This window comes from Miscanthus floridulus, chromosome 6, assembly GCF_019320115.1.
Source record: "Miscanthus floridulus cultivar M001 chromosome 6, ASM1932011v1, whole genome shotgun sequence".
NCBI lineage: Eukaryota > Viridiplantae > Streptophyta > Magnoliopsida > Poales > Poaceae > Miscanthus > Miscanthus floridulus.
Genome location: NC_089585.1, coordinates 11,009,293 through 11,031,779, shown reverse-complemented (window position 1 = coordinate 11,031,779; position 22,487 = coordinate 11,009,293). Strand labels below are relative to the sequence as shown.

General features: G+C 43.7%; 1 protein-coding gene and 1 pseudogene across 1 annotated transcript; both read right to left on the bottom strand.

Annotated features, from left to right (window-relative positions):
- Positions 1-3,967: 3,967 nt before the first annotated feature.
- On the bottom strand, positions 3,968-12,661 carry LOC136460209 (AAA-ATPase At3g28610-like; annotated as a pseudogene).
- Positions 12,662-13,618: 957 nt separating this feature from the next.
- Positions 13,619-21,458, bottom strand: LOC136457623 (ubiquitin carboxyl-terminal hydrolase 14-like). Its single transcript, XM_066457648.1, has 19 exons — positions 21,268-21,458; positions 20,987-21,164; positions 20,105-20,217; positions 19,694-20,030; positions 18,766-18,860; positions 18,164-18,297; positions 18,016-18,072; positions 17,847-17,924; positions 17,288-17,342; positions 16,845-16,925; positions 16,501-16,699; positions 16,371-16,428; positions 16,171-16,293; positions 15,444-15,532; positions 14,911-15,000; positions 14,660-14,833; positions 14,411-14,535; positions 14,108-14,234; positions 13,619-13,992 (listed from the first exon to the last, which is right to left on the bottom strand). Exons 1-19 carry the CDS (start codon positions 21,361-21,363, stop codon positions 13,814-13,816), a joined length of 2,388 nt encoding a protein of 795 aa, XP_066313745.1. The 5' UTR covers positions 21,364-21,458; the 3' UTR covers positions 13,619-13,813.
- Positions 21,459-22,487: the final 1,029 nt, after the last annotated feature.

Below are 22,487 nucleotides of genomic sequence, written 5' to 3'. Positions count from 1 at the left end.
AGGCGTCACCATCCATGTATTAAACCTGCTGGGCATCGCCCTTTAATTGCTGTTTGTTAGTGTGAACAGATTTAGCTGCGTTGATGAGTCTGTTGCTTTCACATCTCGGCAAGCGTAGGCAGGTCCACAACCACAATCTAGGCGCGCCTTAGTTTCAGGAACCTATAACTACGTCCTCAACGCTCAACCGCTGATGCAACCGGCCGGAGACCTACAGTCCGCTAGTCCGCTGCACAAAAGCCATGATCCCAGCACGGTACACGTAGCCCCGCGCTGCTCCCATGGACTGAGCACATGCGTGCTGATGAAGTGATGAGTGATGATGCCCAGGGATTCAGTTAACCAGCGACCTCAACACTGCTCTAGTACGTCTCCACTGGTAGCTGCTGGTTAGCTGGTACGTGTATAATAGACTAATAGTGCATGGTGCCTGATCCCACAACTTGTATACTCCATGTCGCTCGCACGTCGCACGCACATAGGAGTACAACAACGGATCCAGCGTCCACGTAGTGTAACCAGGCACCATATATGTACATACATGAGAAATTGTCCTGGTCCCAAGTTCCTGCGGCGTCCCAAAGGGGTCCTCTGTCCCTGTCCGTCCCTCGTGCCAATGGACACGGTGGGTGACAGCAGCCCGCGGATCGATCGCAAAGGTGTGGAGATCGAGTTGTCTAGCTGATTGGCTTCTGCTGCTGCCTGCCCCATGGCAGTGTGCAGTGTGCAGTGTGCGTGCCATGTCAAAAGCTGAGGAGCGCCTGAAACTGCCCCGGTGCTTGCAGCGGCGGGGACTCGCTTGCCTGAAAAGGGATCCAAGCCCCAACCCGCACCGGGGTCATCTCCTCTCCCTCCCTGGTGGGTGTGGCCTGCCTGGTCCTGCCACGAACACAACACCACGCCGGGGCCTGGGCCTGGCCGACTACGACGTGAACACCAGCCGTCCCACGCCCACGACGACGGAGAACGTGACGGCGAAACATATCCATCTGTTCCCAAGTCCGAAGTCAAAGCGGTAGCTATCACCATTCATCGCTGCATCCTCGCGGAGTCGCGTTCACCACGTTTCAGGCTTCCAGCTGCATGCATCCATGGGTCAGCGGGCCGGGCAGCGCGCCGCGCACGTGTTTGTTTCTTGGCCGTTGGCGCCCGCGCCTAGCATGCGCGCGTGCACGCTCACTATTTTTCCGGGCGGGAAGGATGGATCATGTAGGCATTGAAGGGACCGGTGCCGAGAGCAATATATGCACCGCCGCGGCTCCGACCTAACGCGCCGCTGCTGGCTGGCTGGTTGACGATCGGCATTGATCCACGTATAGCCGGCGTGACGACTCCGAATTCCAGCACGTGCTGCCTTGCCTACACTGCCACTGCTACTGCGAATTACAAACGGTGCCGACCTGCTGGTCCGAGCGCTCTACTGGGTAAGGTAGGCAGCACAGCAGAGCAGCCTTTAGTCTGCCGCCTTGATGAACGGGGAGGGAGGGCGGCGACCACCACCACGTGCGTGGCTGCGCCGACTCTCCAGCCCCGGTCCGGTGCTCGTTAACGCTGCCGGAAAGCGCGTACCGGTCCTTCCCCGGCCGCCCGCGCCCCCCTCTCGTCTAGTGTAGTACTACTAGACAGAGGGGGTGTTTGGTTCTTTAGGCGCTCCTAAAATTTATGTCACATCGAATGTTTAGAGGCTAATAAGGAGTATTAAATATAAATTAATTATAAAACTAATTACATAGATGGAGGCTAATTTCCGAGGCGATTTTTTTAAGCCTAATTAATCTATCATTAGCACATGTTTACTGTAGCACCACATTGTCAAATCATGGACTAATTAGGCTTAAAAGATTCGTCTCGCAAATTAGTCGCAAGTTATGCAATTAGTTTCGTAATTAGTCTATATTTAATACTTCATGCATGTGTCCAAACATTCGATGTGACAGAAATTTTAGGAGGTGGGGAAGGAACCAAACAGCCCCAGAGAACACGTTTTCCTCGGAGAAACATTTTTTTTTGAAACATTTGTTGGGGTGGGCCGGGCCGGGCTGGCGAAAGCCAAAGGCAAGCGGGATCGGCCGGGCGCATGTCCAGACAGAGACAGCGGCGGCGTGCGATCGACACGTATTGACGCGCATCGGCACGGGAGCGAGGCGGACAGGCGGCTTGCCCTGCCCTGCTCCGCGCGGACGACGGGACACGGGACGGGACGGGACAGCCCACAGCCCGAGCCCGACCGAACCACGCCGTGTGGGCGTCTCCGCGGCAGAACGACGAGACGAGCAGTCGACCAAGCAGCCAGCAGAGCAGGGCTCTCACGACCACGACGCGATGGGGCGCTTGCGGAGCGGAGCGGAGGGCATGTGCGCGCGCCCCCGTGTCGCGCAGCAGCTGAGACGACAACGGATGGCCGGGCCAGGGAGGACCAGGGTCCAGCCGCAGCACCGCGCGCAGCACCAGGCCAGCAGCGCGGCGGCGACGCCGTCAGCGTCAGCGTCAGATCAAAATTGATCGGCTAGCGATGGGGGCTGGGGTTGTGCGCGGTCATGCGGCCTGGCCCATGGGCGGCATCGTGGGCCTGGAGTGCGCGGCTTTTAGTGGGCCTCACGTCTTGTTTTGCTTTTTGGCCCACCGGGTCCAATAACAGCAGAGCTGCCTTTTGCTGGCCCACACAACTCCACTGAATTGTGCCGCGCCGCCTCGCGCAACCAAGTTTTCTGAATTTTAGTCCATGTATATTGAAAAGAATATCGTTGTCCGAAGTTTAAATACAGTTACTTTACGAAAATTATAAACGCGAATAGTTTGGTTGGAGGAAGATATGAAGTAGTTCTAAAAGCTTCAACCCAAGATCATGAAATATGTGAGGCGACTAACTTACATGGTATGTCATTGCTCTATCCGTTCAAAATTGTAGGTCGTTTTAGCTTTGTTCTAAACTCTTATTTCTTTGAACAAAATCATAGAAAAATCCACAAAGATCTACAACATCAAACAAGATTCATTATACACCCCCATATAATATATTTTGATATTATATTTAGTTGACATAGTAGATGTTAAATATTTTTCTATAAACTTGGTTGAAGTTAGAAAGTTTTGATTTAGACAAAACAATTTATAATTTAAAACAGAGAGAACAGTTGTTTGTTGTTGCTTTTTTTTACGTTGCTCCTTTTTGTATACTATCTTTGTAAGTCATTTTAGTTTTTTTCTAGATACATAACTTTTGTTACGTACATAATCTAGAACGTTCAGATTCAGATCTTTATGGAATCTTTATGGATTCTTTGAATCGGGTGAAACTAAGGTCAGACTATTTCTCTTTTGCAGTACAAAAATAAGAATCAATTCTGATCGTTTCTCTTTGAGAATCCGAAACATTTCATGTTTGTCTAGCACTGATTCTGATAATTTTGCAAAGAAATCCGAAATGTTTCATGGTGCCAAAGGCACCCTTATAAATCTCTACAAAACAAGTGGTGAGCAAAGTTCTCTCCTTACAAAGAGAAGGCACTAGATGTCCAGATGGATCACGGTGAGTAAAGCTCCAGTAACTGTTTGCATGAACTGTCTCGCACCAGTCATGGTTGTGTGTGGCTTGAATGCTTGATCCCCTCCCGGGGTCTGTAACCAGATCGCGATGAAGCTACCTGGACTGGTGACGAATGAAACAAACAAAAGTGCGTTGCTCGAAAAACAATAACCAATTGTTTAAAGACACTATCTAAAGTTCAACTCCGTATAAACACACCATCAGTCAGGACTGAGCTATCTAGGAGTACTTCTCATGAAAAAAAATTAGTCAAATGTTTGTTGGTGTATATGTATGTACTCCATCCGTTTCAAATTATAAGTCACTTTATTTTTTTTTGATACATCCATTTTATTATGCATCTAAATAAATAATATGTCTAGACATATAGCAAAATAGATAAACAAAAAATCAAAATGACTTATAATTTTTAACGGATGACTACTCGTCGTCCGATTCTTCCGAGGACTCCGAATTTTTCATCCTCTTCTCCTGAATCTTCTGACTTTTGCTCATCATCTTCTTGCACGGTCATTGTCCGTTTTGGCCGAGTTTGCCTCCGCCGAAGCCTTGGCCTCTTCCTTTTTCCTCTTCAGCTCCTCGATCAGGTACTCAAGACTGGCATCCTCCTCGGAGCCGGCGTTCTTGGCTGTGATGAGGCACTCGGCGACGTCGGCCGGCGTGATGTCCACCTCCTTCAACAGCTCCTCGACGGCGTCGAACAGCGGGTGCGCGTCGATGCCGAGGTAGTTCTTGGCCAGGGTCCTGAACGCGTCGAAGCCGCAGTAGGACATCTCGATGTGCATGTCCATCCGGCCCCGCCGGATGAGCGCCGGGTCGAGCCTGTCCACGTGGTTGGTCGTGAAAACGACGATCCGCTCGCCGCCGCAAGCCGACCACAGCCCGTCGATGAAGTTGAGCAGGCCGGATAGCGTCACCTTGCTGTCATCCTCGTTCCTGCGGTACGATCGATTCTTCTTCTTGGACCTCCGGTCGCCCGTCAGGTCCAGGGAGCAGTCGATGTCCTCGATGACGATGACGGACATGCTGGTTGTCTGGATGAGGAGCTTGCGGAGGTTGTCGTTGTTGTTCACGATGGTGAGCTCCACGTTGTAGATGTCGTAGTTGAGGTGGTTGGCGATGGCCGCGTGCCCGGCGGGCCGTAGAGCAGGTTGTAAGCATCACTGTTGACCTCTAGACCATAGATTCGGGGTAGAGCCTCTATTAGATGGGAAAAACATATGGTGTACCTTTGTATGGGTTATCCTTTTGGTACATGGTCACCGGTGTCGTGGCAGCTCTGGCGTAGACACTCGTACTGTGGCGTTGTCCAGTGGCGACGTCGTGGATGTCCAGTGGCGACGGTGGTGACCCTGCAGAGACAGCGACGGTGTGGTGGGGCATCTCGTCGCTGGCAGCACACTGTAGATCGGATTAGGGTTTTTTTAGTGTATCACAGTGGCTCAGACCAACCTAATGACTCGAGCTGTGATCCACACCTATCTTTATATGTGCTGTGCGACAGGGGCCCACCAACCTATTAAGATTGGACGCCCCGATCAGGGCGCAGAGGCAAGGGCCCAATAGGCCGACATTCTCTCCCTTGATCTCATTCCATCTTTCAATTTTATATCATTTATTTTTGTTCATTCCATTACAGATTACCGCATAGAGCATGTCTCATCGTCACGGTCCATTGCCGATAGATTTAACAGCTACAACACACTATTCTGTTCTGAAATAAATACTTATCTTTGGACATTCTTTTGTTCAGGAATTTTAGGTCTTCCTTAAACCCATGCTAGCTACATGTTCTCTGAACACCATGTTCTCTGAACACGTTGGGTGGTAAGCCTTTTATAAGCGGATCCACGAGCATCTTTTCTGTACTTATATGCTCAAGACTTATGACTTGATCCCGGACTTTATCTATCACAACATAATACTCTATGTCAATGTGTTTGGCAGCACCACTTGACTTATGTTGTGAGCATACTGTACTGCCAGATTATAATCGCAGTATAACTTAAGTGGTCTATAGATGTCGTCAACCACCTTCAAAACGGGTATGAACTTCTTTAGTCAGTTCACCTGTCCCGTTGCCTCATATCACGCTACAAACGGTCATACATTGTGGACGATGTAGTGACGGTTTATATTTGAGCTTTTCCATAAAATAGCTCCCCTTTTCGAGAGTGAATACTATCCCGTCGTGGATTTTTTATCATCTCTCACATAATCAGAATCTGAATTTTTCACAATGTGGAGTGAATAAGATCTTCTATACGTCATCATGTGGCCTTTCGTTCCTTGCAAATAATGCAAGACTTTCTTTACTAATTTCATTGCTCTGTTCTAGAATTGCTCTGGAATCTGCCAAGTAACCCGGTAACAAATGCCAAGTCAGGGCGTGTACATACTTAAGCATATTGTAAGCTTCCGATAGCTGAAGCATATAGAATTACTTTCATTTGATTGAGCTCATATTGGTTCCTGTGGTATTGAAAATCCCCATATCTATCGCCCTTGACTATAGGAGCAGGTGAGGGACTACATTTATGCATACTGAAATTCTTTAAGATTCTTTCTATATATGCCTTTTGTGACAGTCCTAATACCTCTTTTCTTCTATCTCGGTGAATCTCGACCCCTAGAACGAACGAGACTTCACCAAGATCTTTCATATCAAGTTTTGAGGATAAAACTTCTTTGTCTCTTGTAGTAGACTGACATCACTACTAGCAAGTAAGATATCATCCACATACAGGACAAGGAAGATAAACTTCCCATTCTTAAACTTTGTATAGACACAATTGTCCTCTACATTCTCTTTAAAACCCAAAATTCTTTATTGTCTGATCAAACTTCAAGTACCACTGTCTTGAAGCTTGTTTTAATCCATAAATGGATTTCTTTAGACGATATCCCATTCGTTCTTTTCCTTTCATGACAAAACCTTTCGGTTGTGCCACGTAAATATTTTTCTCCAAGTTTCCGTTGAGAAATGCCATCTTTACATTCAACTGATGTAATTCTAAATCGTAATGTGACATTAATGCTATTATGATTCTGAAGAAAACTTTACATGAGACTAGAGAAAAGATCTCATTGTAATCAATCCCTTCTCTTTGCATAAAGCCTTTTACCATAAGTCACGCTTTATATCTCTCTATATTTCCTTGAGAGTCAAGTTTTTGTTCTGTAGACCTATTTACAGCCTACTGTTTTGGCTCCTTTAGGAATTATTTTTAAGTCCCAAACTTTATTGGCATTCATTGATTTCATTTCATCTTCCATGACCTCAAGCCACTTTGATGAATGATCACTTCTCATGGCTTCTTCAAATGAGGTGGGATCATCCTTCATTTGAAATTCCTCAGTGTTGTACACTTCATAATCAGCAGGAATAGCTGATTTTCTAACTCTTTGAGATCTTCTAGGGGCCTTCACATTTGGCACATCTTCTGTTTGAGGCTGTTGTTGCTCCTCCTTATGTGTGGCAATAGGTTCTATAGAATCCTGAAGAACATGTTCCTCATCGTCATTTATTGTTGCCACAGGTGGGATAACAACAGGTGCTGGCACCATAGTATCTAGCACTATCGGTGCAGTGACAGTAGGTAGTGAGAAAAATGGCTCATGAATCATTGGAGTTGGCGCATACACCAGCTTCACTTCAAGATCAATTTCTCGAGCTACCATGCTCCCCCTCATCAATTCATCCTCTAGGAAGGCAGCGTGTCTCGTTTCCACAAACTTTGTATGTCGCTCTGGACAGTAGAAAACGAAAAACGTTTGACTTTTCTGGTAGCCAAATAAATGGCAACTTACTGTTTTGGGATCTAACTTTCCAATGTTTGGGTTAAATACTTTAGCCTTAGCAGGGCTCTCCCCCACACACGCAAGTGGTTTAGTGAGGGTACTATTTCTGTCCACAACTCATACGGTGTTTTTGGCACCGACTTTCTTAATACTCTATTGAGAATATGAATGGCGGTTTTTAATGCCTCCATCCATAGGCTCAACTGTAAGATGGAGTAACTTATCATATTGTCTACCATATCCATCAGGGTACGATTGATTCTTTTAGCTACTCTATTCTGTTGAGGTTTGCCTAGTGTAGAATACTAGGCTACTATGCTATTCTTTTAGGGTATGCCGACCGTAGTACTCCCTCATGGTCAGACCTAACTATCTTAATCTTTAATATCTTAAATTTATCCATTGCTTCTGTTCTTTCTTTGATTGAATAAATGTAGCCATAATGAGAGTAATCGTTTGTGAATGTTATGAACAAATCATAACCATCCACATTCTTTATAAGAAACTGACCACAGATGTCTGTGTGAATAATCTATAGAATTCCTGCGCTTAGTTTGTCATATTTCTTTACATAATTTCCTTTTATGCATTCTGAGAGCTCTAATGGAGGAAGAATATTATTCTTAACTAGTCTTTATATTCTCCCCCTCGAAATATGGCCTAAACAACAGTGTCATAATTTCGATGATGCATCGTGAGCTCTCTTATGCCATTATTATCAGAGTAACACTCTGTCACCAGCTGCTTTATCAGCTAGGTAGCATATGTCTTTGAAGAGCCAGTGAACTGACTTTTTATTTTATCGAGGTACTCGGTGACCGTGTCACACTCTGAAATTGAGCCCACAATTGCAGGCTCAATCGTTTTCTTTATCACAGCCAAAAATTTATTGTTGGCAGTGACCCACTTCCTATGCTCAAAGTTATAGGACATCTTTTGGGATTCAAAATCCCTCTCTTTAGTTGCCCAAACGGCATCAGCCTCGTTTATCTCCCTCACCGGTGCCATAGACTCAGTGGAACATGGTAAGATGACTACCTAGTTCACCTTAGACAAGATGAAAACCAGGACAAACATTTTCTTAACATAAAAATAACACCATTTGCATGCCTTGATTCCAACGTTGGTCAAAACCAAAACATACAACTGTTTGTATACACTCTGTTCTTTCTTTGATTGGATAAATGTAGCCATAATGAGAGTAATCATTTGTGAATGTTATGAACGAATCATAACCATCTACATTCTTTACAAGAAGCTGACCACAGATGTCTGTGTGAATAATCTATAGAATTCCTGCGCTTAGTTTATCATCTTTCTTTACATAATTTCCTTTTATGCATTCTGAGAGCTCTAATGGAGGAAGAATATTATTCTTAACTAGTTTTTCTATTCTCCCTCTCGAAATATGGCCTAAATAACAGTGTCATAATTTCGATGATGCATCGTGAGCTCTCTTATGCCATTATTATCAGAGTAACATTCTGTCACCAGCTGCTTTATCAGCTGGGTAGCATATGTCTTTGAAGAGCCAGTGAACTGACTCTTTATTTTATCGAGGTACTCGGTGACCGTGTCACACTCTGAAATTGAGCCCACAATTGCAGGCTCAATCGTTTTCTTTATCACAGCCAAAAATTTATTGTTGGCAGTGACCCACTTCCTATGCTCAAAGTTATAGGACATCTTTTGGGATTCAAAATCCCTCTCTTTAGTTGCCCAAACGGCATCAGTCTCGTTTGTCTCTCTCACCGGTGCCACAGACTCAGTGGAACATGGTAAGATGACTACCCAGTTCACCTTAGACAAGATGAAAACCAGGACAAACATTTTCTTAACATAAAAATAACACTATTTGCATGTCTTGATTCCAACGTTGGTCAAAACCAAAACATACAACTGTTTGTATACACTAATTCTATATCACCGTTGGGTAGAAATAGAATTAATACATAAATCATTAACTTTTACAACTGTTCTTATACACTAATTCTATATCACCGTTGGACAGAAATAGAATTAATGCATAAATCATTAAAATTACGATATTGTTATTAACAACGTTGGTCAGAAAATAACAACATTATAATCAAGTCAAAATCTATTTTTCTCCAATTAAATATCATGTTGATTCAAAATAACTGGAGAATAAACATTTCTTTAGCAGCAGAAAAACTTTCTTTTTCTCCAATTAAATATCACGTTGGTACAAATTAACTGGAGAATAAACAATTTCTTTAGCAGCGAAAAAACTTTCAATTTAATAGATTTTGCCCACAGGACAAATCTTTTTTCTATTTTCTTTAAGCCATTTATTTATTTTCCAGGAAATAAATATTTGCTGGAAAAAGAAAAAACAAAAAACTGAATCATTTCTTACTGTGCATTCAGCCCAGCCGGCAAAACGGCCCGGCCCATCTCCCTTGACACGCGCGCTGGGGCTCCCAGACCGCAACCTGGGCCTGGGCCGCCAAAGCTGCGCGGTCGCGCGCCCCCGCCTGGGCCGATCGCTGGCCCGCTCGATCTGAGCCATCCGATGGAGATCGACGGCTGCACGTGCTCTTCGGCCAAACAAAAACGGCAACAGCGCCGCTCTCCTAAAACCCTATCTCATTCTCCCCTCCCTCTTCTCTCTCTTCGCCTCGTTCTTTCTTCCTCAACGCAACCAACAACGACAGAGAGCGAGCGAAAGCGGTGGAGCGAGGCAGCCATGGCGCCGTCGCCGACCCCCTCACCGACGCGCGTGCTCCCCAACGGGTGAGCACGCTGCCGTCGAGCGGCTAGGCCATGGCGCCCCCTTGGCCAAGCCCAACGAAACATCTCCCCTGGCTCGGTCTTCTTCTCCCGCGCCGGCGAAGGGTCATCCCGACGCATGGCGAGGTAGGTTCGTTCCCCCTTTCCCCTTCTCTGATCTAGATCTGCTTTTCTCTTATCCAAACCAGTGTTGGAGATTAGGGTTTAGCTCTAGGGTTAGGGTTTCTTTTCTGATTCGATTCGTCCGATTTGGTTTTCTCTTCTTTTAATTTCTTTTCTTTTCGGAGTTCATCCGAATGGGGATCTTGGGTTAGGGTTTCGCTTTTCTTTTGATTTCTTTCTTCTTGGAGTTCATCCGAATCGCTCTCTACCCCTTCTTTATTCGAGTTAGGGTTAGGGTTCGGTTGAACCCGATTTGGTTTTTCTTTTAGTTTGATTCGAGATCTCCAAGATTATCCCCTTTCTCTCTTCCCCTTCTTTTCTTTTGAATCTGCTTCTTTTGAATCAAAATCGAGATGGGGATTTGTTCTAGGGTTCTTGAGATCCTTTCCCCTTTCTCTTCTCTAGTTTAGGGTCCGGCTTTGATTCTGTTCTAGGCCAAATCCTTCTTCCTTTGTTCTTTCTTTCACCCAGCTAGGGTTAGCGGTTTGGTTGAACCTTTTCTTTTGATTTCTTTTCACGGTTTTTATTCCAATTGGGATGAGGATGGGTTAGTTCATACTAATTGGGTTCATAGTTGTTCTTCCCCTTCACCCAGTTAGGGTTAGGGTCAGGGTTCTTGAGATCCTTTCCCCTTTCTCTTCTTTGTGTTTCACCCGATTAGGGTTAGGGTTAGGGTAACCCTCTTTATTCTCAGATCCGAACGGGGTCATTTCTTTTCTTGTCGTGCGCTGGAGAAGACGGCGGTGCGGCATCTTTCCCCACTTGCACGGTGGCGGTGGTGACTGGCAGTCAGTGACGTCCGCCACCCTCGGTCTCTTTTCAGTTTCTTTTACCCAGTTAGGGTTAGAGTTTCAATCCGAAACGGATTTAACCCATGTTCTTTCTTTTCTATGCTCTACCCAATACCGTCCTTTGGCTATGATACCATTGTAAGCATCAGATTTGGGGTAGAGCCTCTACTAGATGGGGAAAAACAGTTGGTGTACCTTCGTATGGGTCACCCTTTTGGTACATGGCCACCGGTGTCGTGGCAGCTCCAGCGTAGACACCGGTACTGCGGCGTTGTAGGTGTCGTGGTGGCGATGCCATGGATGTCCAGTGACGACGCCGTGGATGTCCAGTGGCGATGGTGGTGACCCTGCAGAGGCAGCGGCGGTGTGGTGGGGCATCCCGTCGCTGGCAGCACACTGTAGATTGGATTAGGTTTCTCTTGGTGGATCACGGTGGCTCAGACCAACCTAGTGACTCGAGCCATGATCTCCACCTATCTTTATATGTGTTGTACGACAGGGGCCCACCAACCTATTAGGGTTGGGCGCCCCCGATCAGGGCGCAGAGGCAAGGGCCCAATAGACCGTTGGGCCTATTGGTGGAGATCAACTAACATAGGTACCCCTGTTTCCATGGCTTGCCGATGCCCCGGTAGAAGTCCCAGTTGTTCTGGAACGCGTCGAGGTCATCCATGATCTTATTCTTCTTGGCCGGGTCCATGGCCAGCGTCTCGAACGTCATCGGGTGGTCAAAGTTGACGAAGCTCCACGCGTTGTCGTCGTCGTAGCACGAGAACTGCGAGATCATGTTGTTGCTGTATAGCCTACGGCGGCGGTTGCCGAAGAGGACCTCGCAGCCTCTCCGGCGAACGTGCGGCAGGTACTCGTCGATCACGAGTCGGTAGTGGCATTTGTGGAACGTGAGGCGCTGGACCTCGCGCCAGCGGCTGCTGTTCTGCTGCCCCTCCCTAGACGCCTCGTCCGTCACGGACGACCACATGAACGTGGCGCCCCGGAACTCGTCCGACACGTCCTGGTCGTCATGCATGCTGATGACGAGGCCGTCGCCCTCCTTGGCTCCCTTGTCGCGGAGCTCGCTGGCGTCCTGCGAGCACGAGGCGCTCAGGTACGCCTTCACCTCCTCGAACGTGCTGTCGCTCGTGCCCGCGGGCTGGTGCCTCAAGGACCATGGGGCGACGCCTGGCTTCTTCGAGATGTCGAGGTTCACGTAGGGGTCGGTCGACGACAGTGAGGACCCGCCACGCGTGGCGCCGGAGGAAGACGTTGAAGTAGGTCAGGAACAGCCGCCGCGGCGCGTACGCCGCCAGCAGCGGTGCCAGGAGGAACCACGACGAGGCGAAGTTGGCCAGCACCCACTGCCGCAACCGCGCCATCGCGCCGGGCTCCCCCGTGGCCGTCCTAGATCTTGCGTGTGCCGACGCTGTTAATCGCCCACCGGACGTAGATTTATACGACGGGAATCGCCCGAGTTTGTTTCGAATTCTCACACCCCTGCTAGGGCAGCGAGCATACAGGAAGATCAGAAAGTGCCCGGGTTTTCCAATTAAAAATTAAAATTAAATAAAAAGGGAAAAGTTTCCGAATTTGTTTCGAGTTGAGAACCCATTGGCCACACGGGTGGCGTTGCGATTGCAACCGGAGCGCGGCCGGCGGCGCCACGGCCCGACGCCGACGGCACTGTCCACTCCCTGATGGCACTCTAGTGTTACTATGCTAGCATGGCACCGCTAGAAGAGATCTGAATGACATCACAACTCGAAAACAAATTTTTTTTAGTGATTAGTAGCTTTGAAATCACAGTAGCAATTACTAATTTCGAATTGAATTCCATTTTGTCGGTACGAAGGAATGACATGTGATTGCGTTGTTATATCCGTTCCTTTATAACTGCCGTTATCACTTTCGGGAAAGTCTGAAAGTCAAATTAATCAAATATTATACAAGAAAACATTAATATTGATGGTACATAATTATTATTAATCTATTTTCATAATAAACTTATTTAATGAGATAAATGTTGTTAATATGTATATAAAACTTAGTAAAACTTAAAAAAGTTTTACCTACACAGATATCATAGCGGCCATGCAATAGCGACACTTAGAAAGAAACATGAGTATAGTAGAGTGACGATTTACAAGTAGGTCTCAATTCCTTTTTATTTATTGTGAAGGATGTTACAGCCCCTTCAAAAATGGACATACTAACACAGTAAGATAGCAGACTAGCGGTGATTTCGATTTTTCTAAGTGATTAAGGCCCTGTTCGCTTGAACTGTACTTTTCAGCGAACGAACGGTATTTCTCTTACAAGCATAAGCCAAATTTCAACGCAACGAACAGGACCTAATTCATTTGATTGACGATGTCCAATGCCTGCAATTAGTGTATAACCAACATTAGGTAGAAAAGCGTAGCAAATAACCGATGAAGTTGCCACCGTGAAAATGAGGTAGTGGTGGAGGCACCTATTTCCAATCTATAGCTATCAGAAGAAAAGTATGGAGCGAGGCAGAGACAAAAGGCAACCACCAATGCAAATCAGCAATAACGAAGCACAGATGTAACCAGAAGTTGCCACTCGCTGTCTCAAGGAAAAAGCAAATATCCCAGTTGATCAGTGGGTAACAAGCATGGCAGGATGTGAGCAAACAGTCGCTTTAAAATCAGCATGACAGCATCCTAACAGCCCACCATTCTTTTCACTGTGTGCATGAACTATGAATTCAGTAAAGACGGTATTTGCCTGTGTGATGTGCCTAGTTGCTAATCCTCTGAAAGAAGTAGAGGTAGCCCATTTCCTTGGGCAGGTCAACAGATGCTGCGACCTTGCTGTCGTTGAAGATTGTCCACCTCCCATCTTTGAGGACATGAGCTACGTAGTGACCGCAGTGGGTCGAGGTGCCCATATGGCTCACGAACGCCATCAGCTTGTATCCTGTACATGTCAGAAAGCATTGTTAAGGTAAACAAATCTCAAACGAACGCCATCAGCTTGTATCCTGTACATGCCACTACACGGGCTAACAAAACAAGGGGTTAGTGAAACTTACTGCCACTTCCATCTGGAATGTATGCGTCATCAGCATTAGCATTGCTATTGGAAGAATCAGCAGATACTGAGCTCGATGCTTCGGGGTGGCTGAAAATCCAGTCGGTAGCTTTCTCAATATTACCGCCCTAATACGCATCAAAACAAGAATCCCACCAGAAAAGAGATAAGAACATTGCAAGGATGATTGATAACGTTGGAATCAGGAGACAATAATTAGAACAGATAAGCAATCGCTAACTTTCTGAAGGTTAAGAATCAAAATAGTTTACTCAGAACAACAAATCATAAAAGAGAATCTTACAGAAGCTTTCAGGGCCGTTATGGCAACATCTTCCTGAAATCCAAAGGAAACGAGAGTTTGAACGCTTGCTTCATCAACAGATGGCTCAGAAGCACGTGAATCTTTTGATATTGGGTCATTTATATCTGCATCACAAAATAATTTGATGGAAAACAGTTTCTTCTCTCAAAATTTCGACTTGGAAGTTGCAAGTTGATTATTTCATGATGAAAAGCATGATTAACTACAAAACTGCAGTGGCAAATCAACCTGGATCATCCATGTGAGAGAGGAGCCAATTCATCGCCTCCTCAACTCCTGTGTTTGATGTGTTAATAGCAGCTTTCTGACAATGAAGGTAGTTGAAGCCCATGCTTGCAAGTTGGGACACAATATCCTCACTGGCAACGGGGTGAGCAGGCTCGGCACTGTTGTCACCAGAACCTAAAGTGTACATTGAAAGTCACAAAAGCTGAAGAGAAAAATTTAGGGGAAAAAAAACTAATGAATAACAGTCTGACCTCCTTCAGGTAGCAGCTCTTCCCCAGGCTGTACACCTTTGCTGCGCATACGTGTGATATCAATCATATCTGGCACATCTATATAAACATCTGCGAAGAAATAAACTGTCAAGACCAAGTGATCCTAAATTGAAAGAAAAAAATACCCAGACAGAACGAAAATTATTAGAGTTGTGGGTCATGTAAGTAAGCACAACTTGGAATCAGTACTAATGCTTACTCTCAGACGAACAGGAAATGATAAACCAGAGCTGAAATACTAGCAAGATATTGCCAATATCATTATTTGTAGATGATATTGTTGATACAAGCTGATTTTTTAATCAAATTCAGGACCAGGTCTAGTTGAACTGAGTTGTAGGTAAGGCTAAGATGGATTACTTGCTAAGACCAGCCTGAAAAATGTCATGTGGACACTGGACATGTGCTGTGCCAGAAGCTCTCTACTTAGTCTCTAATGGATTTGATCATTTGAATACCTTTATTTCAACATGCAGCATTTATGCTCAAATAAACAGCGATGGGGGTATTACCGAGTTTCTTTGGCACCCATCCTGCTTTCATTACAAATTTGCGCATGTGCAACACAAGGTAATCAGGAAAGGTGTTGAAACCAGCAGTCCTGCATGAAACATTTCTTCCTTTAATTAAAACCCGATTCATGCTAACACGATAACAAGCAGCTATCACATAGTTCTTCAGCATCAATTCACATAAATAACACAAACATGTCAAACACCTAGTAGTCCATACAAATAAATAAAGTGTTGTCATCAGTGCATACCACCAGTGTAGAAATAAAATATGCTCTTTGATCAAGAAAACTCAATCAACAAAGGGATCAATTAATGTCAGGAGGTTTTCCGCAATTTATGCTACCTTCAGGGAGGTCAAGCATTAAAATAAATGCAAATACTAGGACTGATCAGGGAAGTCAAGCACAGGTGTGCAGATCATGAAATTAATTCATGGTACCTTCATTGGTCTGAGGTGCCATGCTTAGTTGCTAAAGTATTACACAACTACACTGCATTTTGACCTAGTTAAACTGGTCTCCAATGATTTTTCATGTACAAATGTGCTTTACTATAGCCACTGATGAACATTGATATATAAGGTTATCAATAATATCCAAATATTTATTAATTCATTGGAAACAAAACTAGAACATTGGTCAAATAGCAACAAAGCATTGTTCTTCGATACGAGAACCTTATGTCATGCTATCCTTGAAAATTGAAGAGCTCAAATTGTACATACTTAGTGGCGGTAGTCTTCGAATTTAATGCAGTGCTATAAAAATCCGGGATTTCCTCTGGCCCCGAAAAACTCGCTAAGCAAGCCTCCAATGGGACTCTAGGCCTGACAATATCCTCGTTAGACCTGTTATGGAAACACAGTAATCCATAAGCCGACACTCACTAGGTACTGGATGAACTATAAATGATTGAATGCCTTACACTTCTTTTCCATCCAAGTCCATTGCAGCTTTCTTCTCATTAAAAGCTTCTAGCTGCTCTGCACATCCAACAAATGTCAAGGATCTAAAATACATTATGTTTAATTAGAAGTCAAGATTTTAAAAGCTACCTTTATTAGTTGCCTCATGCAGTGGTATGCTCAAAGAAAGAATATAGTCAGACCGTTTGTTGTAAGAAACTTTCCCAGAAGGGCATTGGACCCTCTCTTCAACAACGAACTTGAAACCGGAACAAGGATTTTGCTCATGGTTCCCAGGGTTTGCCTTCTCAACTCTGTCAATAAGGTGAAGGAAGAAGTCGAGGGCATCCTGTATGAACACATTTCAGACCGAATAAGATTAAGACACTTATTTCAAACAAAATACTGTAGTTATTGATATAAAATAGAAAAAAAATGATCCTTAATCAGCACAAAAACGGTTGTTGTAGCTTATGAGTTGAAAAGAACATTACCTGTTGTCTCATACTAGAAAATTCAGGATGGTTAGCGGCAATAACTGACTTAAACATGCGAGGACGTATCCCTTCCTGCCCCTATCAAATTGCACGCACAAAATAGTAAAAACAATCAGAAACAAAGAACCAGATTTGCTTATTAGAACACATGTGATGACTAGATAGGGCTTGTAATCTCAATAAACTAGAGGTGCAGCAAGAGTACATGGTGTTTCACTATCAGTTGAAAGAGATAAAAGCCAATAATAAAAAAAATGTTTAGGCCCGCAATAGCATTTGTACAATTGAGCAGAGCAATAGACATGTCAAAAGAAGTCTACGCAAGACAGAACCACCAAACCATCATTAGTGACATGCTGAGAACACCAGGATAGCAAAGGGTACGGACTGGCAATTGGAAGCCATAACAACAAATCAATATGAAATGAAATCCATTATACCTCCTTTGCTGGTGCAGAATATTTACCAGAGAGCAAACCATGTCCTAGTTTTGTCCTATAAAAAAACAAGCATAAGAGCAAATAAATTTTGATCAGTTCGTGCATAGAAAATATAACTGCTAATTATAGCTTGAATGGAAGGTGGAACAAATTACATTTTCCTGTGAAGTGCTATATGATTGATTTTAACATCGTTTAACACTTGTGACAAGACTCTTAACTAGCATCCTGCCCAGGTGATAAGGCTTGTGTTGTCCATTGTGATGGCAGAGAAAAAAGGGTTGGCTCAATGAAATTTGATTTTAGAGGTGATCATTTCATTTGTAATGTTGTTGCGCACGTAATGCAATTATATAGCCATTTTATGACACTTTCAGCATAAGGAACAAATGATCAAATACTAGATTAATGTATTGTCTTGTTAGGCATATCTTCAGCAATAAAAACTAGAAAAACAAAATGTAGACAACATATACTAAATAAACATCAACATTTATCACACACGCACATCAACAACAAAGATGCATAGATCGGTACTTTAGCAAGGCTATAAACTTACATTTGCATGTTTAGGCCTACTGTTGGATCAGCTGGTGCAGTTGCAAATGCAGCTTTCAAACTCTGTTTCTCAAAGTATCTGAAATGAAAAAAAGAAGAGTAGTAAAATAAAAGAAAAAAAATACGAATGTAACAATGTATCAAAAACAAATGTGAAAAGTAAAAGCAACCTTGATATGAAAGGATGGGTTGAAAAGATGACTTGCATTATAGAAGCCATATAGCAACTGTAAAAGAGGAAGAAACAGGAGTGCTAAATTATTTGTTACAAGGAATTGTCAGAAAAGAAGGGTATTTCATGAAGTCAAATCATGCTACCTATTCCCAAGATTCGCAAGACCTGTATAGCCAGGTCCAAACAAAAGTTCAGCATCTTTTCCACTTTCTTGTATTCTATTCCAGTCATAATTTGTGTTGGCATCAAGTTCTCTCTCAGCAGTAGTCATCTCAGTCTGCAAGAACAAATTTATAAACCATGTGGTCAAGCATAAAATTGCTTCTATGTATATGTTGAACAAGAAAAATACTGTATTATGCAACACCAGCTGTAACATATATCTGCCTGACGAATATTACGTTGAATGATATCTTACTCACTGTTTCCAATAACTCCTAGAGCAATAGCATCTACTGATAATCAAAATTTTCAAGGGTTCAAGAAAACAGTTAAGAAGTTGGCGAGCATCCTACAATGCATACTCAATGTGATCTAAAGCCTAGATCCTACAACCACAAAGTACTTTAGATATTTGTCATTACTATTATTCAGATCTGATTCTTCTACATTTTTTCAACACACAAAAGGCTCCATAAAACAGAGCTAAATTATAATAAGCCTTTTAGTCCATATCAAGTTCGATTAATCTAGAAAACTATCACAGATAAATCATAAATGACATAAAATTGATATAATAACTCACCTTTTGAAGTGAAGAAAAATCGATACCGAAATGTGATAAGTGCTGAGCTAATAGCGGATCTTCAACGCTATCATCTTCAGGGTATGAGAAAACATCTGAGCTGTCACAGAAAATATGGCATCAATAGGTATTTTAACAAGCAACCAAAGCGACCACAGCGATTGCATATATTAGTGAAATAAATTAAGGTGTTCAATAAAGAGAGCAAGATAAACATGTGCTGTTTTTTAGAGATTAGTGTTTGCAAAACTACTTTAAGGGTGTACCCAGTGCAGAGAGCGCCCGCTGTGTGCGGGGTCTGGGGAAGGGTGTCAGTGGCAAGCCTTACCCTCGCCTGTGCAATGCGAGGAGACCGCGACTCGAACCCGGGACCTTCCGGTCACAGGCGGTAAGACTCTACCGTTTGCAAAACTACTTTCCTTCAGATAAATTCTTTTTTAGTTTCCATGCCCCTGAAGGCAACTTTGAGCATTAGTTTATGACACTGCATTTATTAAACTATTTAAATATAACAATCAAGATAATTGGGTTGAATCTATCAATATTATTTTTACATGATCCACGAAGATATTCAAAATTGTACTAATTGGTAATTGGTATAATAAGAAAACAAAAGGCTAAGTGTTTGTTTCCACACATTAAGCTTTGTAACTGAAACTAGTAACATGCAAATACTAAGCAGCCATTTAGTTGTATCCCATTATCCAACCTTAAAGTGATAAACAGCACAACCAACCAGTGACTCATAACTATATCTATATGAATGCTTCAGCAAATAAATAGAACTGGGTAGTGTTTTTTTGTGTTTTTTTCAATAAAAATCGCAATACAGGTTTGATACATAGAATGGAGACAGAATTTCATTTCCTGGAATTTCCGAACCAAAAAAACAAGAAAATAAATTGTAAAAGTTCAGTTGTACAATTACCTGCTGCTTCCAAATCAGCAGTAATTGTCCCAAGCTTTACCGCAAGAGGGTATTTAGTCTGTTCATAGTGTTCAATGGCATGATTATTCCCACCGCTCCCATCCCAAAGCTTCCTCCCACAAAGGATCATACCATCAGTTAAATTCAACCAGAGGTTCTCAGTTTTATCGCATTTGCTACACTTCCATCCAGTAGGAGGCACAATAACACCATTGTCTAGCTGTTGCAGGTCCATAGCATATGCACTAATGTTCTTCTTGTCAGCAACCCAAGCAGCCAATTGTTCTTTCCTATCAGCACTTTCAGCAAGTAAAACTTTATCAACCGCAAGCCTAACCTGCAAATACGCATCCTAAATTAAAGTACATACAGCTTTGGTCTTTTGCTATTTGCATAAAGGGTAAAGACTACCTTCTCTGGCAAATCAACTGACGGAAATGGAAGAGAGATAAAATCAGGTAAGATGACAATTTCAAAAGTATCGTCATATTCTGGTTCTTGATCACCAAAACCTCCTTCCACACCTATCATTTGTGGGAAAAAATCATTAATACAAACCGAAACGGTCATTCAATACGTAGATTTAACGCTAGTGTTTATTAGATCCACATCCTAATATTTGTAAGCCAGGAAACACAGGAACACACTGTAGAACATCCAGTTCAATTATGAAATTTCAGATTCAGATATGGAGGACATTATAGTGTACACATACTAATAATAATAAATAAATGATGCAACAAAATTAGGAACCACCCCCATAAGGCCAAAAGTACTCTAAATTCAAAAGTCCACCAGTCTTCATTTTTTTTAATAGTAAACAGCATAGTGCCATACCCCGACCTTGCTTACTAAAACGGCTTCAACAACAAAGCACAGAACGAAAATATATTCTACTAGTATTCCTGTAGTATTATGGCGACACTGCTACACAATTGACACATTTCATATGAATCCAGATGCAATGCACCCCTTTCTGTCTATCATAGTTCAACCAATAATCATGTAAAAATTAAACACACAATTCAGTTACATAGCAGACAATGAAAAGGATTTAAAGCATCATTATGCCGCACGATCACCATAAGTACAGCATACCCATTTACATAGAAGGATTTAAAGCATCATTGTGCCGCGCGATCATCATAAGTACAGCATACCCATTTACATAACAATATTTACTATCTGATGAACTGTTGGCGACACTGCTACACAATTCACTCAAGCTAGGCAGAGCATCAAATATTTACTGCCTGAACTGTTGGCTTCAATCAAGCTAAGAAGAACACATACCTATAGCGAGGAGGGTGGGCTTCTTAAGCGGGCGATCCGCCTCGTCGGGCTCCGGCTTCCGGCGCTGCACGATGTGGAGGTACACGGGGTTCCCCGTCTTCTCGAAGTTCCACTCCACGTACTCCCTCCCGAACCCCAGGAACGAGCTCATGTCCACATACAGGCCTCCCCCTGACCTCTGCGCACACGCAAGCCACACATATTCAAGTCGCCTCAAACCCTAACCCTAACGAATCGAGTTGGAGCTGAGGAACGGGAAGGGATGGGGGCATGGTTGTTACCGGGGTATCGAAGGAGACGCAGCACTCGTCCTTGTGGATGCGGTTCGTGGGTTCCGGGATCCGGACCTTGTGGAGATGAGAGCGCAGGAGATCCATGGCCGCGGATGGCGGCGAGCGGCGGCGGGAGAGGGTGGCGTCTAGGGTTTTTGGGGGTGGAGACGGCGAGACGAAGAATGGGTGATTAGATGAGGGGGAAGCGAGTTATTAAGAGGAAGCTTGATGCGTGTAAGCTAAACCCAAGCGCTCGGCCGGCCTCCTCAACCCAAAACCGGAGCAGTTGTCCTCATTTGCGTTTTTTTTTTTTTTGGAATATAATTTGAAGGAAATATTCGAAAGCTTTTTGAAACATTATAGTTCTCTTGTGTTAATGCTAGGATAATTTTTCTTCGTTTGAAATTATGCAATTGTCACTCGATCTGAGAGGGCTCTTTCGAACAATTGATACGTCTGCCTCGGCAGCAGGAAAAAAACATATGAAATGAGTTGGATGGCTTGCCAAATCCTACGAATTTTTTCTTTAGAAAAAACACATGGTTGCTCACGCTCACGGGAAGTTCATTCATGTATATACATGTACACCCTTACGAACACACTCACGCATACATCTCCAAGACACCGTAATAATTGTATACAACACCCTACTTACGAACACACTCAGGCAGATTTCAAGTAGTAAACCACAGGAAAACGGAAAACGCTTCGCAGGAAAAGCATACAGATAGATTCTAGATGTAGGTTTCGGTAGTATAGTAATAATAATATATATATATGCAACATCCAAATTCCAGAGATATGAGAGAACTATCAAAGAACTTACGTAGTGATCTTACCTCGAACAAATTTGCAGACGAAGATGATTCGACGCAGGCATAGCAAACAAGTCCATAGAACTTGTATGACCGGAGCTATAGCTGTTCTTCCTGGCATTGGCGTCGAGGAATCGGAACTGCAGCTCTACATTTTCTAAGTACGTGTTGAATACGGGAATCTTGTTGCATTAGGCATCACGGGCAATGATTCCTTTCTTGTAAGTTGGGACTACCAATCTTGCATCTTTCTAGACTTGAAGCATCTGCTTTAGATGCAACACTACATCACACACGACACAAGCACAGATTATCCCTTGCCGAAGCCGAGTTGCAGGCTTGCAGCAGCAAAAGCTTTCGAGCCATGGCCATTTCAGATGTCCAGATAGTGACAGACATTACAGACATTTGATA

Coding starts and splice junctions, on each gene's coding strand:
- LOC136457623 (XM_066457648.1), bottom strand. CDS start 21,363: ATGGATCTCCTGCGCTCTCATCTCCACAAGGTCCGGATCCCGGAACCC. Junction 15,533..16,170: donor TCGAAGACTACCGCCACTAA/GTATGTACAATT, acceptor TGTTTCATGCAG/GACTGCTGGTTTCAACACCT. Junction 14,834..14,910: donor AGAGCTGCTACCTGAAGGAG/GTCAGACTGTTA, acceptor TGTACACTTTAG/GTTCTGGTGACAACAGTGCC.